This window comes from Solanum lycopersicum, chromosome 6, assembly GCF_036512215.1.
Source record: "Solanum lycopersicum chromosome 6, SLM_r2.1".
Classification (NCBI taxonomy): domain Eukaryota; kingdom Viridiplantae; phylum Streptophyta; class Magnoliopsida; order Solanales; family Solanaceae; genus Solanum; species Solanum lycopersicum.
In genome coordinates, this window is record NC_090805.1 from 42662842 (window position 1) to 42682971 (window position 20130).

General features: G+C 30.1%; 1 protein-coding gene across 1 annotated transcript; it reads left to right on the forward strand.

Moving 5' to 3' along the window:
• Positions 1-9709: 9709 nt before the first annotated feature.
• LOC101258465 (bifunctional aspartokinase/homoserine dehydrogenase 1, chloroplastic) lies at positions 9710-20011 on the forward strand. The gene is made up of 18 exons (XM_004241802.5): positions 9710-9958; positions 11042-11103; positions 11197-11571; positions 12244-12332; positions 12450-12753; positions 12936-12988; positions 13074-13288; positions 13411-13498; positions 13576-13689; positions 14988-15086; positions 15817-16011; positions 16171-16253; positions 17625-17850; positions 18149-18294; positions 18491-18626; positions 18898-18981; positions 19066-19158; positions 19482-20011. The coding sequence occupies exons 1-18, from the start codon at positions 9807-9809 to the stop codon at positions 19725-19727; spliced, it is 2760 nt and encodes a 919-aa protein (XP_004241850.1). The 5' UTR covers positions 9710-9806; the 3' UTR covers positions 19728-20011.
• The last annotated feature ends 119 nt before the right edge of the window (positions 20012-20130 follow it).

Genomic DNA, 20130 nt, shown 5'->3' on the forward strand with positions numbered 1-20130 from the left:
TTAGATTATTTTATTTTTCTTCATATTTCTGTTTATTTTAGTACGATGATTGCTACTATATAATAGTATCACACTAAAATTATACTTTTTAATGCAACTTCAACTTAAAAGAGTTCTATTTGAAACTTCAACTAAAATACTGGCTTAAATTAAAGGAAAAATTACTTGGATAGATGCCTTTTAATAAATATTTACTGATTTTAGGAATACTTTTAATTTATTATCATTTATAGCAATACTATGTTAAATATGCAATATGTATTAAAAGTGAATTAAGTATGCAATAATATGTATTATAACTATTTTATAAAATATATTATGCATGTTTGGTAAGAAGTTGACACATTGAATTATAAGTGTATTAAAATGTGAGATAAATGCATTATCCATCAATAAAACTTGTATTATATGTGAATAATAAATTATTTTTTGTAATATGAATTAAAAGTGTATTATAAATGTATTAAAGGTGATAAAATGAAAAATATATATATTTTTACTATAAATAGTAAATATTTTTTATTTGTAGTATATTTATGCAAGTTTCCCTGTATTAAATAAACTAAGTGAATTTTGCTAAGGGTGTTTCTTATTTTAACTAAATTATTCTAAATTTTAAATCTCAAAAATATGCATACTTCACAAATTAAAAGGTTGTTTGTCATGTTGTTATTATATGTAAAAACACAAATTGTTATAAAGACATAAAAATATAATATATAAACCGATTCCGATAAATATTTAATTGTTCACTACTACAAATTAAAATTATATATTAATATAGTAGGAATATTATTTTTCATGTGTTAGTTATGGTTGTTGTTGATGAAAAAGAAAAAACGATATTTAAGTTATTACAATTTCAGAATGGTATTCTTATGATGTCATGAAAATTAGTAGAAGCCGTTTTCCCTCTTTCAACAAAATACATTGCATATTTTCTGCAACTTTATATGATAAATCCATGTTACTTCAATTCCCAATCATTTAATAACACACTTTCTCATTATTATTTTTTAATTTTATGAGAGGAATTACTTCACCCCACATATAAAAGTCAAGTGTGTTTCGTATGATCGTAAAGTATTTTCATAAAAAAAAAAAAATCTATTGTAATTGCTTAGTTAATTAGTGAAAAGTACTTCCTGATATATAATATATGAACTAATAATATATTGTTTTAATAAATTAAGTCAAACAATAAAACTAAGCCATAATATAAAGCAATTCACCAAAATAATATATTTTTCTAAAATTTTATGAACTAGTATAAACGTATTTCACAGTAACGTTTTAGGATATATTTTATTTTTTAAAAGACGACGGCATTAGATTGATACACGTTACTCAAAATGACGTTTTAGGAGTAAAATACTGTTTACAGTTACGTATATCAACCTAACACTATTAGTTTTTTAAAAATGAAATATATCATAAAACGTTATTGTGAAATTAGTTTATACTAGTTTTGTAAAAATTTAGAAAAATATATTATTTTAATAAATTGTTTTATATTATGGCTTAGTTTGATCAAAAATTCTGAACTTTTTTAAATGTTAAAGATTAAAATAATATTTAAGTGGTTGAAAGAAGTTATCCGGGGATAGAATTTTTTTTTCATCGATAATCAGAGATCTAAGGTTAGTTTGAAATCTGAATATAAAAAGGATCATGCTATGATCAAGTGAGAAATAAAAGAAAAATTACAAGTTAAAATATTTTTTAGGGAAAAACACTCGTTCATATGTTAAAGAAAATCAATTTCTCCCTTAAATGATTTTTACATTACACAAATTCAAATTATTTTCTAGTGAAAAATCCAAAAAAAAAATACAAATTAAAATAGTTATTAGGACAATAGTGGTCTTTCATAAGTTAGGGAAGTCAATTCCTCCTATTAATAGTAAATATTTTCCTTAAAACCCATTTTATGGAATCAAACATTAGAAAATTGACTTTTATCATTTCAAATTAAATAGGTGATAATAAAAATCCATCATAATTTGTGAATAAGACAACTTTATCCCACCTGACATGACTTGCGAACAAGATAAATTTTATCAATTGGACATAGCTGGTTAACAATTTAAAGATATTACTTCAAAATATAACACATATTGATCCCATTATATGTCATCACTAGTATATATATATGTTATATTTAACGTGATGACATTCACTTTATTTTAAACTAGAGAAGTCACAATAATAATTGCAATTAATACCATGTGAAAATACGATCGACTAAATTAATATAATTCAATTATTCGAACATAACATTATCTTTATTAATTTAAAGTAACTTTAATCCATTCTATTAAAACCAAGGAGTAGTAGTAGGAAGATGAAAAGATGATGATGAAAGTTGAACTTGTTGCCCTTGTGCTAATTGTCCTTCTATTTGTGTCTGGCCTTTAACAAGGCTAATTTCAGCTTGTACTTTTACTAACTCCCGTTCTAAACGATCAATTTCTTGATGTAAAATAGTAATAATTCCAACACACCCATAAACTGGACTCTTAATTCGACAATAAGCTTCGTAGTACAAGGAATCCGCTACATCCGCTCTTTGATGCTCTTGAACTTGCTGATATTTCACACACACACAAAAAAAAAAGAAACAATTAATTAATTTCATGAAAAAATATTTAATATATTTCAACTTAATTACAACTTAGAAAGGAGGAGGTTACTAATGAAATTAAATGAGACGAACAAATACATAAGTAAAAGATGCAATAACGAAGAGAAGCAAATTCAGAATTTAAAAATAATGAAAGCCTACTTATTATATGCGTATAATTTACATGTATATATTTATTTACCTGGAGCAATTTTCCAACATTGCTAGCGCCATAGATTCTGTGAACAAAAGAAAATCTTTGAGGATTATTTGGAGGAAAATATGGCAAAAAAATACAATCTGAAGGACATCTTCGTCTCAATTGTTTGCAAGCAGCACAACGTCTCGAATTCATAATAAGATTTTCAAAATCTTTTGTGTTAAAAGAACAAAAAATCTAGTGTAAATCTACCATTGCTAAGATTTCAGTAGTGTATTTAAATGAGAAGATTTTTAATTTTATTTTTTTATGAACGGCTATATTTTATTTTTTTTAAAAGTGTAGTTTTGAAAGAAATTTAGGAAAGTTACCAGTACATTTTGTAAATCTACCATTGTTTCATCGGACTAAACTTGGTAACATGTTTCAGATTGGTGTTTTTCCTTTTTCTTTCTTGCCTTGTATAATGCAAATTTAAATTTATATTTGAATTAATTTAGTCATTGCCTTTGAGTTTTTTCAATTCAAATAATAGTGAAAAATGTTGGAATTGTCTTTGACGGTAGCACTTTATTTTAAAGTAAATTATGTAATTTTTTGCCAAAGAAGTTCAATGGGAAACAACCTCTTGTGTCTCCTAACTAGATCCGTGTGAAATTTGGAGGAAGAGTGACCTAATAAGCACATATAGTACAAGCAAAAAAAAAATATAATTTATCTAAATGCATAATATTAAGAGCTAATTATATATAATTTTTTTTTACTTATTTATAAATTACAAAAGTCCTTTAAAATTAATTTATGAGTTTCAAATACATCACTCTTCCGAATGCATCACTCGACTTTTAAATATATGAGTAAACATCCAGGATACATTGGTGATGATGTATCAATCAGAGAGAGGATAGAATATCCAAATTAATAGGGGAGGGATGTAGTTGAAAGAAGAAAATATGTAAGAGACGGAATAAGATTCGAATACATAGGAAAAAGACGAAATGTATCCGAGAGAGGAGGGATATATCTAAGAGAAATAGTAATGTATCGTCGAGACGTATTCGAGAGAGGAGGAAAGTGATGTATTGATAAAAAATTATAAAAATTGTAATTTTTTCAAAAAAAGAAAAGTAGAAAGTAGTAACATCACCAACTTCTTCCATTCCAGTTACACCAGATTTCATTCGTATGATTGGATAACAAATTAAAATATTTTGAGATTGTCATTTTAAAATTATAAATTATTTTTTTGACCATTTATTCTATTTGAAAGATGAATAAAATAATTTTAAATAAATAAATAAATATATATATATATATTATCGATTATATAAATTAGAGAAGAAAAAAGATCAAAATCGCCTTTAAACTTGATATCAAAATTTACTTTATCACTTAATTAATCATTTTCATTTAAATACTCATTAATAATTTTAAAGTGATTTAAGTATTAATATAAAATTATAACACTATTCTCATCCCGTCACATCGGAATCATATAACCGCTAGATTATTTATCTATTTATTTATTTATTCACTATTTTTCAAAATACATTTTAATATTAATTACACTAATTAATTAATTTTTTTAAAAAAATAATTTTTCAAGTATCAAAATTTAAAATGTGGGCCATTTTATAAATTTTAAATATTTTTAATTAGTGGACACCCTCTTCATAAATCTCTATACGGTCCCCTCGGCCCTCCTCTCCTTCTTCTTCACCATTTAAATTTATGGTATTTTTTTTTCTCTTCTTTGTCACTCAATAATTTCTTTAAAAATAATTTTAGAGAAAAAGAGGACAAAAATCATTATAATATTTACAATACTCTCTTGATGATTGAATTTTGTGGAAGTCAATTTTTTCTTAACAACTTAAATGAAAAAAAGAAGGTTATATAAGAAAATTAATAAGTTTATATTTTTTTACTCCATAAAATAATAGAGAATTATAATAGATCACTCAAAATTCAAGATAAATTTACATTTATGAAATCAACATCAATAACATAAAATGAAAACGAAGTAAATAATATGATACTAAATTTTACACATTTAATAGCTATTGGAATGAAAATAGTTGATAAAAGGTGAGATGAGTAGAGTCACCTTTTAGGAAATATTCGATCGCTTCAAAGTTATTAAAAAAATATTTAAATATTTTAAATTAAATTTTGATGTAAAATGCGCTGATCGATAAATTAATTTAAATCTATCAATCAAGAAAAAAAATATATAGATATTTTATACTAACATCAATAAATGAAAAAGATAAGTCGAAATTATTAAAGACTCTCGAATGGGATTGATTGACCTTTAGGGGCAATGAAACAGAACATGTCCGATTGCTCTTCGGTGACTTAAAGGGGCAAGGTAGAATTTCTCTCCCTTAAAATGGAAAAAGAAGTTGAATATATTATTTTTTGTTTGTTTTAATTTTATAATTTTATCGTCAATTATTTTTATAATATTTTGAAATATATTTTTTAAATAATATATGTGGTATATGCGATATTTTGAGAGTTTTAATTTGCAAGCAATCACAATAAATTTAAAATGATTAAATTATTTTTGAACCAAGTGAATATTTTTTAAAAATACATACAATAATTGAGACGTGTGTGTTTATTTCCTCTTATATATGAATTTAGTTTTAGTTATATAATATGATTAAATACACTTTAATCGCTATCAAAAATATTCAGAAATAACCTTTATTTAAATGGAATATCCAAAATCAATCAAAAATAACTTAATTTCAATTTAAATTATATATTTTAAATAAATCCTCTAGAGCCTGTTTGGCTCAGCTTAAAAGCTGGTCAAACTGACTTAAAAGCTGGTTTTTGACTTATTTAGTTGTTTGTCAATACTCAAAAAAACTTATTTTAAGCCAAAAGTTAAAAGATGGGGTAGGGGTGTTTTTTTTTTTAGCTTATAAGCTGTTTTAAGTTTATCATATTTTTACCTTTTTGCCCTTAATATTTTTATACAATCTTCAAATTACCCACATAACCCTAACATCTCTTTCTTCCATTTTTTCCTTTTCACGTTTGACATAGCTGCTGAATTTCTTCCTGTTCTTCCAATTTAAAGTGAAGATAAACCTTGAAGTAAATTTTTTCGATTATTTTTTTATTAGCTTTCTTTCTTTTCTCTCGATTGATGTCGATGATATGTTGAAAAATAAAAATTTATATTCCTCTTATAAATAATTTGTGATAATAAAGAAATATGTAAATGATAGACAATTATTATTACCTATGGATGAAACTAAAATAAATCTTAAATAGTTCTTTGATCTATTCAAATTATATACCTTTAAAATCTATAATAAGTTTATATTCCTCTTATAAATAATTTGTGATGAGAAAGAAATATGTGAATGATAGCAAAATATAATTATTTATGATTGTAAAATATAAATTAATTAACTTTTATTATGTTAACTTTTTTAACTTCAGCACTTTTATCCAAACACATAACTGTTTATTTTAAAAATAAGTTTCATCACTTTCAAAAATACTTTTTTAAAGTTGTTTTTATTAAGCCCATCCAAACGGGCCCTAAATCCTATGAGTAACCGTCAAACAATCGCTGGTCATTAAAAAAGCCCACATTATTAATCCTTTCTTGATTTTTCTTTTACCTAGAATTGGTTATCAAAAAAAATCTGATCACATTTTGATTTTTTAGTGAATAATATTTAATTATTTTATGAAATTTTTTGAACGCCTCTTCGAGATATTACATTATTCTTTATATAAATATAAATTAAATTTTATAATAAAATAATCTCAAAAAAACACCATTATTAAAGTTGAATATATGCATGACAAAATAAAAGATTATACTAAAGGTTTTGAACTTCTTGATGATTGGTAAGGCAAGATTAGTTTTCTTTACTTGCACTATTATTAACAAAAACGTTTTTTTCTCTCTTCTATTCATAAATAATATATTAATATAAAGTTGTATTATAATATGTAGTAAGTTGCAAAAGTGATGAATTAGTTTATGAGTTGTAATTCAAAAATAGCTACATGTAATTTGAAGACACGAGGTTATGATTCTATTTTTTAATTCTTTTATTTATATATATAAAAGAAAAAAGTAGTAGCATGGAATCTACAGGCTTTTTTAATAATAATAAAAAATAAAATAATGGCATGGAATCTATAGGCTCTAGCAATGTGAGTTGCATAAAAAAAAAAAATTAGCCAGACCTAACTCCGTGACTCTGTCGTATTTGCAGCAAAATATGCTCGACATATCAACTAATTTATTATTAAAAGGAAAGAATGATTATTACGTCGCGAATTGATTGAGCAGGAATCTTTTAAGTGGAGATTTTGAATAAAATATTATCTGCATGTATTTTTTTATGAAGTTTATGGCATAAAATTTATCTATTGTGATTTATATATTTGATATGATTCGTAGGTTATTAAAAATATGTAATTAAAATTAAAAAAATAAAATCAAGTTAATATTTTATGGACAAAAAAAAATAGTATGTCATTAACAAATTATATAATTTATATAATTTCTTAAAAGATACTGCTAGTTAATTATTAGTGGAACCAATCGAATTACTTGACCAATAAACTTTTTGACAAGTGAATCAATTTGATTTTCAACCTTCCCTTTTCCTCTAAACTCAAGAAATAAAATGTTAAAGAATTAATAATCACACTGTTATTAGAATTGTGTTAATGAAGTTTAACTCATTTTCTTGGACATAGTTGTGTTACATTTATAATATATGGTACTGTTAAATTTCCAATGTAAGGCATAGAATAGTAAAACCAAATATCAGTCTTAATTTGTATAGATCTTTTTTTAAGAAAATCACTTAACTGTACCACTAATTGGTGTGTCAGTCAGTGTCACATTGATAAATAACGTGTGATATTTTATTTTGACAAAAAAAGAAATTTTCATTGATTAATTAGTAATTGTAAGTGAAATCATGTGTCTAACATAAATTCATATTAATTAATTTGTGATATGAATATAAATATTGGATAGAAACTCAAATAATAAAAATGTGCTTAAAATATGCAAGAAAAAAAGGGATTTTTACACCAAATACCTTATACTATGCTATGACTCAGTTACGAACTTCTGTATTTTAAAGTAAAAAAACTTGCCTTTTCTAATATTATGAAAATCCTGCTCTTACTCCTCTTATTATGTATATTCATAGCTAATAGTCGATACATTTAAAAACAATTATTTAAGAACAAACTAGTTTAAAATAAGTTGTTTTTCGAAGTTACTCATATGAGATTTATAAGACTGATTCGTTATTCTGGTGTGTCAAAAAACATCAAATTTAATTGGGAAAATTATGCTGAAAAGCAATCACTTAAATCACAATAAATGTTATAGTTATTGTTTAGGGAAATTCTAATTCACATAGTTTCGCCTTGTATTGCTATTCACATGATTTGTATAATTTGTCTGATTTGTATAGTTCACATGATTTGTATAAATATAATTCGTGATTATATAAATTCAGAATTTTTTTTTAGCTATTTATATGCGATTTATGAAAAAGTCATAATAAAATACCTTGTTTATATAGTGGCAAGCGAAATATATAAACACAATTTTGAAAAAAAAACCCTTCATGTATAAATATATAATTTGTATATACTTACCCTATTTTTGTATTCGCAAGCGAAATATACAAACTAACAGAAATATACCAGCACAACTTCCATAACAGATGAAACTATAGCTATGAAATGCAAATATCGAAATTATAGCTATAAAGCCTTATTATGTTTGCTATTTTTGAAATTTTTGTCAATTTCGTTCGCCATAACGTGAGATATAAACTACTCTGGGTCAATTCACTTTTTTTAAACTATAATTTTTAAATTTAAATTATAATTTTAAAATATTAACACAAATATATATAAGACAATATTATACATTGTTACTATGCAAATATATTTTGGCTTACTCCTATCAAACTAAAATCCCCCGTTATTAGATAATATAAAGTACATAAATCGCATATATTTGGGGGGCTAATTACATTCTATCACGAAATTTTTTCCAATTTCAAAAAATTCTTGTTACTCTCATATACATTCCTTTATTATCTGATACATTATTTAATGGAAGGGATGTAACGAAAGGAGATGAGTATATCCAAAAATTGATAGGATGTTTCCGAGAGAATTTTTATATGTGTTTTTAAATTATTGAAATTTTTTGAGATGATGATATTTTAAATTGTATATTTATATAATTTTTCATATTAGATAGGAAAAATTATTGAAATGCACGTCTTATGTTTCCCCTATTTCTAATATCCTTTTTCTATTCCTAAAAACCTCTAAAATTCTTTATTTTTAAAAAATATATCCGAGCTGCATATTAATGTATTCGAGTCAGTATTTAATGTATTCAATTTATTATATAATGTGTATGACTTACATATTATGTATCCGAACTATTTTTAATGTATCCGAACTATATATTAATATATCTATTTTTGTATTACTTTTTAAGGGATTAATATAATTATAAATAAAAAAGGAATAGATTGTATTTTCTATTATAAGCTCCAAAAACCTAACCACAATTCATATCAAATCACGAGTTTGGCTAGACTAATCAAATGGGCCTAAGTTCAACGATTCTATTCATTTGTATAGGATTTTCATTATTTATTTTATTTTTTGAAATAACATAGAACATAAATGTACTATTTTTTTTTTAATAAAGGAGCATGTTTGTAATTTTAAAATATATATAACTGAAGAAAAAAGAAAATTTCTTATGTCGCGCGGGCCAGGAGAAGCGGCGGAGGGTAGTGGTCCAAAGTGTGTGAATTAGTGCGCAAATTAACCAGGACCGCCAAATATAGATTCTATATATATATATATATATATAAGTGCTTAACATTTTTTTTTTATATAAGTAATAAAAAAGAAGCACCGGACCACACCACTCCACTCTTCCGCTGCACTATTGTCACTCTCAAATCTCAAATCAACCAAACAACAATGGCGTTTTCTTCATCCTCCATTTCTCCATGTTGTTCATCTAAATTCTCTTCAAATTCATACTTACCAGAAACGTATTTGAAGGCAAAGGTGAAGAAAATCGATGCGTTTAACAGCAACACACATACATTTCCACTCCTACAATCTATCAAGTAATTTTTGATTTCTATTTCGATTTTGATTTCTCTATCTCACGTACTATTTATGTTATGTGTGTATTCTCAATCACATTATTATGAGTTAACATTCAGTTTCGTCCACTATAATTTCTCTAACAGTATTCTTTTTTCTTTTTTTTTTTTAGCTTCCCGTGTAGTTTTAAGGCCATTGATGCCCTTGTAGACTTTTGTCTTCAGCTTAATAGCTCTAGTGTGGATTGTGAAGTTTTTGAATCTCGGTCAAAATATTGAGCTAGTGAATTTCATCTGTCAAAATAAAGTGGGTTGAGATTTGAGAATAATGATTTCTCAGGTTTAAACCCCTGCCTTGTTGGTGGGAGTTAAGCACGTACTCCGTGGAATAATCTAGCAAGCTGCATGAGACATTTTTTTTTAGCTACTATTTTGGGCATAAATTTGAATCAGATTTTGAAATTTTAAACTTCAAATATTTTGAAGCAACTTTTTGGGACTTCCACCTACAAAGCATCAATTTGTCTCCAACTAAAATACATTTCCAAACATAATTTCAAATTCCAAATATCACAACTTCAAAAACTCAAATTTTCAAGTTTCAAGTTCAAAATCTAAGGCCAAACGGGAGTTTAATCTTGTATATGGAATTATTGCTATATGAAGTGCTCTATATTTTCATCCAACGGAAAGTTAAATTTGTATTAAAAAAATTGTACTATATATTTTATACAACAAGTTAAAAGAAAGATTTGTTGTCTCAACAGTTTATCTAATTAAGATATCTAAAAAAATGACTCATGTGAATGGACACCTTGTATCGTAATTCCATGTTCTCTCTTTGTGATTGTACAAAAGATTTGTTGACTGACTTAAAACCAAGATTTTACTTGAGCATAATATTGGGTCCTACATCGAGTGCTATCCTGATAGATGATACTTCCCAACTATTACACTGTCCTTATTAAATGAGATAATCACACGATTCAACAGTAATAGGTATCCACGGTATCATTACTATGTTTTACTTTTCCCTTTGAGGAATCTTTTCTAGCTTAATGTTTCTATTCTGCTGAAGCCTTTCTTCGTTTTAATGATTTCTAGTTCAAAATGGGAAAGAGGAGAGTTGTTTCAGTTCAGGATAAGGGCAGCTGTTACAACTGAAGGTTAATCTATGTTGAAACATTAAATATCATCCTTATATATGATTTTATTCAGTTTTTTATTTTTCATTCTTTTCCCATTTGATGTTTTGGCAGAATACTTATTGGATGGATCTACAGAGAACAATCAGCTTCTTAAAGGGGACAGCTGGTCTGTTCATAAATTTGGTGGTACATGTGTGGGGAACTCTGAAAGAATTCGCAACGTTGCGGATGTTATAATTCAGGACCAATCAGAAGGAAAGTTGGTCGTTGTGTCTGCAATGTCAAAGGTCACAGATATGATGTATGATCTGATTCACAAGGCCCAGTCACGAGATGAGTCATACCTAACCGCATTAGATGCTGTCCTAGAAAAACACAAATTAACTGCTATGGATCTACTTGATGGCGATGAGCTTGCTAGTTTCTTATCTCGTATTCATCATGACATCAACAACCTAAAAGCCATGCTCCGTGCAATATACATTGGTAGATTGTGCTTTCCCTCTTTACTTGCTGAATGTCTCAAAGAAACACTTGTCAGAACCTCTATGTTCATAATTATGGGAAAAATAATAGGAAAAGTTTTCAAATTTGGACTACTCTTGGCAGCTCCATTGTCAGATAATTGTAAATTTTTTGTGGAATACTAAAAATGAAGGAAAATTCCTTTAGAGTATTCCGAATTGTCGTTTTGCTCCAGAACTTTGCATCCTGGTAAAAAGAAGAACATCAAATTGTTAAACTGAGTGTCCATATTATCTAAAAACTTAAGATGTTAGAGAGAGCACACTTTTATTACTTAATTGTATTCTCAACATGCCCCCTCATGTGCGTTCTGACACCTTGTTGAAGTGTGTGACCATATCATCTAAAATTTTAAAAGCTTAAGTTGTTAGAGAGAGTACACTTTTATTATTTAATTGTTTTCTCAACACAAATAGTGCAATACGGTCTTTGCTGAATGCTGTGGTAATTGTCAGTCATGAGGCTGAGGTTGGCATAATGGTCATTCTTCAATCTCTTTTTGTTTTTAATATAACTGAACTGTTTCCAAGCTAAAGTTTCTTCATTTGACCATATTTTTCCTGAAGTATCTGATTTTGAACCAAACCTCCTACTTTTGCTTTCAACTGACACAATAGCTTATTTGTATTGTAGCTGGTCATGCAACAGAATCATTCACGGATTTTGTTGCTGGGCATGGAGAGTTATGGTCTGCTCAGTTGCTGGCATCTGTTGTCAGAATGGTGATTCTCACATATGATCTTTTCCGGTCTTTAGGAAGCTATTGTATCTTTTAGTTATGTAAACTAAAATTTTGTTCCCACATATATGATTTTTTTTTCAAATTCCTATATTTGCAGAGTGGTGTAGAGTCTAAATGGATGGACACAAGAGAGGTGCTTGTTGTGAACCCCATGGGCTCTAATCAAGTTGATCCAGATTATCTTAAGTCAGGGGAAAGGCTTGAGAAATGGTACTCTAAGAATCCATCCATGACTATCATTGCCACTGGTTTTATAGCTAGCACTCCCCAAGACATTCCTACAACTTTGAAAAGAGATGGAAGTGATTTCTCTGCAGCTATCATGGGGGCACTGTTTAAAGCACGTCAAGTCACGATTTGGACAGATGTTGATGGCGTCTATAGTGCTGATCCAAGAAAAGGTTCATCCTCACTCAGTGCATGCTTTGCTCAATCTGAAACATATCAAGACCTTTCTCTGGCGAAATTTTATATCAAGCATCATTGTTCTCTATTAGTTGCTCATATATTGCCTTTTTTATTTAAAATCAATGATGAACTCCATTATGAAGTTAAGATCAACTAAAGGATACTTCATCTGCAGTAAGCGAGGCAGTAATACTGGAGAGACTATCTTATCAAGAGGCATGGGAAATGGTGATGTCGTGATTCTGTGTGGTTTCTGAAGTTAATAAGAGCTGTCAAGGCATTTTCTAATATAAAATTTCTCACCTTTTTGCAGTCATATTTTGGTGCCAATGTCTTGCATCCACGGACAATTGTTCCAGTTATGCAATATGACATTCCTATCATTATAAAAAACATCTTTAACCTTGCTGCACCTGGAACAAGGATCTGCCGATCTACTGATAATGAATTTGTAGATGGACAGATATCAGAATCCCCTGTCAAAGGATTTGCAACGATTGACAAACTAGCTCTAGTGAATGTTGAGGGGTAGGACCAATAGTTTACTTGCAAAAAAGAATTGATGGGTGTTAGGACTGCACTGCATCCAGTCATACTGTACATCTATTCACAAATTTCTTTGCTTACGCAAAATCGGTTACTTTCTGCAGAACCGGAATGACTGGTGTTCCTGGTACAGCTAGTGACATTTTTGGTGTAGTAAAAAGTGTTGGTGCTAACGTAATCATGATATCGCAGGCATGTTTATTCTTTGATTTCGGGTTAAGCTTATGATGCTTATAACTTCATGAAATTAATTGAGTGCTATAATACAGGCTAGTAGTGAGCATTCAATCTGCTTTGCGGTGCCTGAAAAAGAAGTGAAAGCTGTTGCTGATGCTTTAGAGTCTAGGTTTGGTCAGGCTCTGAGTTCCGGGCGCCTTTCTCAGGTATTCTGCCTTTTTCAATTCAATGTCTGAAGTTAAACACAGTTGTGGATCAGCATAAGAAATAAGCGAAAAAGCAGGAATAATTCTCCACTATGCCTGTTATCTTATAAATTATCTCTTTAAGGCGTTGTATAAGTCCAGAATGACAAAGAGAAGAATCCGTAATGATTACGTTGTCACAAATCTTGAACACTTTTGTTGGAGGAGAAAACCTCATTGCTTAAGGGCATATAGTGACGATGGTTTGCAAAATGTAACTCAGAGTCATAGGGATCATGAATTCCACAATAAAGTTATTATGGTGCTAATTATATCAGAAAGAGGAGAAAAATGTTTAGTGTGGGTTGAGCATTGCATTTATGTCCACCCATAATGTGGAACAACTGTGGGAGTTGTTCCTCTCATTGCAAAAAAAATTAGGTTGACTAGCAGATCTGAAAAGACTGCTTCTGGGGTTGTAGGTTCTCGTTTTTCCAACTTAAAACTTGAGAAGCCCAATCAAGCAAGCTTAACTGCTTAAGAATTAGTAAAGTAAAGCCATAAAAGCTAGTGGTCTCTAGATGCACAAAAGATGGGAAGGAGAACTGGATCAACAGCTTTCAGGGTGCTGATGAGCAGTGCTGTAATCATTTACTCTGCTTGATGCTAATTTCTTTTCGAAAGTTATGGGTAACGAATTCATGATGATCAGGCAATTGAAATCATGAAGCAGATTGAAAATTAGAATAGCCAAAGACAGAAGAAGTGAGGAAAAGTCTGGTAATCACTTTCAGCTTCTGTAGACGTCTCAGAAATGAACACGTACTGCAACTGCTACATTTTGTATGTGGTAATTCTAATTGGCTAAAAATATCACCTCAACATGTCAACACTCGGTAGGTATTTCTGTCTTAAAATATTATACAAAGTAAAGCTAACCTGAGAGGAAACAATCTTGCACATGAAACTTCTTCACACAACCTTCCTCTGTTAAAATAAGAGCTTAGATAAAAAAATAAATCAGCACACTTTCCAGAAATTCATTAGATTTGAAAATTCTTATCATGTTATGAGATAATGTAGAGTTTTTATGAAATTTTGAACTTGGTTTTTGAAGCAGAGTCATGTGCTTCTTTCTGTATTCTTAACAAAAGTTAGTTGTGGGATTTCGGGTACAGTTCATCTGAATTTCAATAACATATGAAGTTTATTGCTTTCTGCTTTTATTTTTTTGTCACTAACTTGGTGTGCAACATTATTTTCATCTACCTGATTAAAAACTTCTTTAATCAACCTGTTAAACTTCAAGTCTTCTCCAGATTTCAGTGATTCCAGGCTGTAGTATTTTGGCTGCTGTTGGTCAGAGAATGGCAAGCTCTTCTGGAGTTAGTGCTACATTTTTCAGTGCACTTGCAAAGGTTTGGTATATCTGATCCTTTTAAATAATAATTGAGAACATTTATGTGAATGTATATAGGTGTGTCTTGTCTAGAGTTACTGGTATTCTTGTAATCCGGTTAAATTAAAAATCTGCTTGTATTTGACCATTTTGTGGATATATCTTGTGTAAATATAATATTCTCCTGATTTTCGTCTATAGTTTATCCATTTCAAGAAAAAAAATAAAAATCATCTATAGTTTATTTTGCTACTGTTATGAGCCCTTAGCCCCTTACATGCATTCCATATCAATTCTCTAACTACCATATCGATCAATCAACTACTACTCAATCCCAAAAGAGCTGAGATCCGCTATACTAATCCCATTTTATCCATTCTACTGTATACGGGCCATTATATTTGTAAACTTCATCTTTGATTCATGATATCATGACTACTTTAACACGTGTGTCAACCTACTGCAAGTCTCCTCCTTTAGGCCGACTTGGTACCGGCTATGTGAAGCTCACTTAATTATAATCTATCTACCATACTGTTCTTGGTATTACGTAAAATGATCTACAGTTTATATGAGCTTTGAACTTTGCTTTAATTGCTGTCTGCTTTTGGCAACTTTGTGTTGCTTTTCCATAAAAATGATACCATGACATTCAAGCAAGAGTTATATAAGATGATCACCGTTACTAGTTGAATTTCATATAATCTATAATGTTTATCATCTTATCTAAGTCACATCTAATTTTGCAGGCAAATATTAATATTCGTGCTATAGCTCAAGGTTGCTCAGAGTACAATGTAACAGTAGTTGTTAAGCAAGAAGACTGTGTGAGGGCTTTACGTGCTGTGCACTCAAGATTCTATTTGACAAGAACTGCTATTGCTGTGGGCATTGTTGGACCTGGGTTGATAGGGGGTACATTGCTTGACCAGCTCAAGGATCAGGTCTTTCAATTCAAGTTCATGCTAATTTGTTATGTTGTATCCTACAACTGTTGAAGTCAATATATATTTTCTTCAATTGAGTATCATTCTTTCGCCTATTAATGCCCATGATTTAAGGGCAGTCGAGACTTTGATAACATCTTTTCTTTTCATTGGCAGTCAGCTGTCTTAAAGGAAAAATTCAACATTGACTTGCGCGTGATGGGTATAATTGGAAAAAACTCGATGCTATTAAGTGACTCGTAAGTCTTGAAAATCCATCTTTCCTTCTTTGGCCCTAAGATTTTTTGATTGTGTTTTTCTGTTTAGAATGAAGGAATCTGAATAAAAAAAATCAAGTGCAAAAAGGCAGAAAGATTCTAAAATTGTTATTCTAATTGATAAACAGAACAAGATTTTTTCAGCTATATGAATTTTTCGACCAATTGCAGAGATACATATTATTTTTTCAATTGAATTACTTTCTTTATCACTTTGGTAAAAGATGGGGTTTGCATAGCAAATACAAAATCTTAACTGCTCAATCGCAGTTACTCATTCCAGAAGAATATATTATGTTTTTGCCTTTGGATGACATGTTTCCAACCTTGTTCAGGGCTTTTATTAGTCAAACATAGGGAACCATATGTCATGTTATTTCTCCCTTCATCCTGTCTTTTGATTAGTATGAACATTAATGATAGAATATTTGATTTTTCTTTTTTTTAGATATACCTTCATGTTAATAGATAAAATGAACGTATTCAGGTGGCTGTTGGATTAAATTAGCACGAAGATGAAAGAAAATATATATTTAGATTACACATTGTCAAGTAGCTTTTATCTTTATAGACAGGGATCAATCTTCTTGGAGTGGAAACGGGATAGTTAGTAAAAGAAATAGGAACGGAAGGGGTACTTGCTAATTGGGAATTTTTGATTTGAGCTTCTTTTGTAAAATTAATAGTTGCATTTATGTAGAATAATAAATGAGCAATGCTAAGCTGATAAAGAATAAAATTTCTCCTAAAGGTTTCATCAAAGCTAGACTTCTAAAATATTTGCATACTTAGTGCCTACTTTGTGGTTCATATAAAGAAGTCTAGAGTATCTGTTGCTTGGTTCTTGCATTTTTTTTGTGAGTTGACTTATAATTCATTTTTTGCTACTTCAAATGGTAGCCTTAGCTAGAAATGTGCAAATAGATTTGAGTGTTCATTTATTCCCTCTCTTCCCGTCCTTAAAACTGATCTCATGCTCGCTTTGTTCATAACTTTATATAGCTTTTTACATTTTTAGTTTCAATGTGACCAAGGAACTTCCTAGTTTTTTTTGTGCTACTGATATTTCAAAGTCACAGGTTTCCTCAGTGTCAATCTCTGTGTGTCATGGTAGATCTTTAATAAGATGGAAAAATAAAGATTATGAGGAATTTAACATCTTCTCTCTCCTTCTCCTTATTTTTCACTATTACCTATTTAATATTTTATTACGTCTTTCTTGTTATTGGTTAACTTGCTGGTTCAAAAAGATACAAAGCCTTTCCAGCTGGTCACTGTTGCTTTCTGTCCGTAAATATTATTGAACTGTCTTCAGGGGTGCTGATGACAAGACATTCTTTTCAATGTTGATAGGGGTATTGATTTGTCGAAGTGGAAAGAACTGCAAAATCAAGATGGAGAAATGGCTGACTTGAATAAGTTTGTTCAACACGTGAGTGAAAATTATTTCATCCCAAATAGTGTTATAGTGGATTGCACTGCAGACTCTCATATCGCAAGCCATTACTATGACTGGTTGCATAGAGGAATCCATGTGGTCACCCCAAATAAAAAGGCTAATTCAGGACCACTTGACCGGGTAACTAAGTACTTTCATGTTTGATTTCATTTCCTCTTAAAAGTGCTTAACCTCGCAAACTTTCTTGCGCTTTGATCCACTATGTCAATAATCAAGTTTTCAGCCCTTGGTAATTATATTTTTCTTTACGCTGTCTTTCCATTATGATAGAATTGAAGACCTTGTAAAACTTTTGTCGTTATCTCTATTACAAAAATACCTCGAGACGAAACCAGCTAGTAAACGGCAATTATAAATAGCTGGAGGAGGAAGCTTCTCATACTTTTTATTTTTTTAATTTTCCTTCTATTGCCTCCAGTACTTGAAGCTGAGAGATCTACAACGACAATCATATACACACTACTTCTATGAAGCTACTGTTGGAGCTGGACTACCAATCATTAGCACCTTACGTGGTCTTCTTGAAACTGGGGACAAGATTTTGCGGATTGAGGGTATTTTTAGGTTGGTATGAATGAGATTATTCATTTTATGGGATTCAGATGAAACTCATCTTATCCTAAATTGTGGATTGTATAATGAAGCTATCCTTGTCTTAGCTACAAGAAGCACCATTTGAGTGCAAAACTTCTCTATTTAATCTGATCCCTTTTTTCATTTCCATGCATTCATTCTTTTCTTTTCTTTTCTTTTTTGGCAGTGGAACTCTGAGTTACATATTTAATAACTTCATGGGGACAAAAGCTTTTAGCCAAGTGGTGAAGGAGGCGAAAGAGGCTGGTTATACTGAGCCAGATCCAAGGGATGACCTATCTGGAACAGACGTTGCCAGAAAGGTATTGGCTGATAGGTTTTGGATGTTTACATTTACTGTTATGAAGTGTCAACCCTACGCAAGATCTCATTCTTTTTCTTTTTGTCCAATGCTTGATGAAATTTCCAACCACAACTTAGTGTTGCAAAAACGATATCTGTCAATTTACTTCTATACTGATCCCACCTCTTGCTGTTCATTTCCCTTCCGCCTTAGAATTAAAGACCAAGTTTTATTTTTGAGTTTACCCATGGCTTGATGATTTTTGATGTGCAAAAACTTTCCTGTTCCAGGTGATAATTCTTGCTAGAGAAAGTGGATTAAACCTAGAGCTTTCAGATATCCCTGTTCAGAGCCTTGTGCCAGAACCTTTAAGGGTGAGTGCTTAGCTTATATCCATGCAACATTAATTGGCAAGGCATATTTATTCTCTATGAAGTGATATTTTCTGTATTTCTCAGGCTACTGCATCTGCCGAGGACTTTTTGCTGGACCTTCCAAAATTTGATCATGAGTTGTCTAAACAGAGGCAGGAGGCTGAAGATGAAGAGGAGGTGAGTACTCTGGACTTGTAGAATTGAGCCTCAGAGTATTCTGATAGTCATGTTGTCTGAACGAACCTGCTATACTCCCTCCGTTGAAGTTACTTTTTTCCATACCTTTTTAGACCGTAGTAATGTCAAACAATCAATTTTCAAGCATCATCTCAGTACCTTGCCAAGTCACATGAAACATTTAATTTCACGTAGTAAGAATATGACTTTATATAGAACAAGAGCCGTTAGAATTCCACTGTGGAAGAGTTCCATTTTGCACGTTCAGTATCTTGCATTGAAGTGTCCCTTGTTTCCATCTGAAAATGTTGATATTCATGAAGGTCTTGAGGTATGTTGGAGTAGTGGATGTTGTCAACGGAAAAGGTGCTGTTGAATTGCGGAGATACAACAAGGACCATCCATTCGCGCAACTCTCTGGATCGGACAACATAATTGCATTCACTACTGAAAGATATTGTAAGCAACCTCTAATAGTTCGTGGTCCGGGAGCTGGGGCTGAAGTGACAGCAGGTGGAATATTCAGTGATATATTGCGACTTGCCTCATATCTTGGTGCTCCATCATAATTCATGGTGCTTCCCCCCAGTAATCGTAATTCTGCATTTCGTTTGGTCATCCCCCTTGCTTATAGTAGCAGCAGATATATAGTTACATGATTGTTGTGTAATTGTGAGCAACTGATAGTGTTGCTCACTTTGTATCATGGCGCTTATCATCGTAGGTTGCTTATTTAGGAATAAGTCTGATAGGTACTAAAGCTGTATGATGGTCATATGATGTTGTATGTCAATGGAATTAATTAACTGTTCAAAGCTTTCTTTTTGCTTTATAATTATTGGAATTCACCTCAGATCTCAGAGCTTTACTACGTTATAAAGAAGAGAACCGAAAGTTTAGCAGTTTTTACGTTGTAGATATTGAGCATCATTTAAAATGCTGAAACCTTCCACTAGAACAATGTTTTTCGTG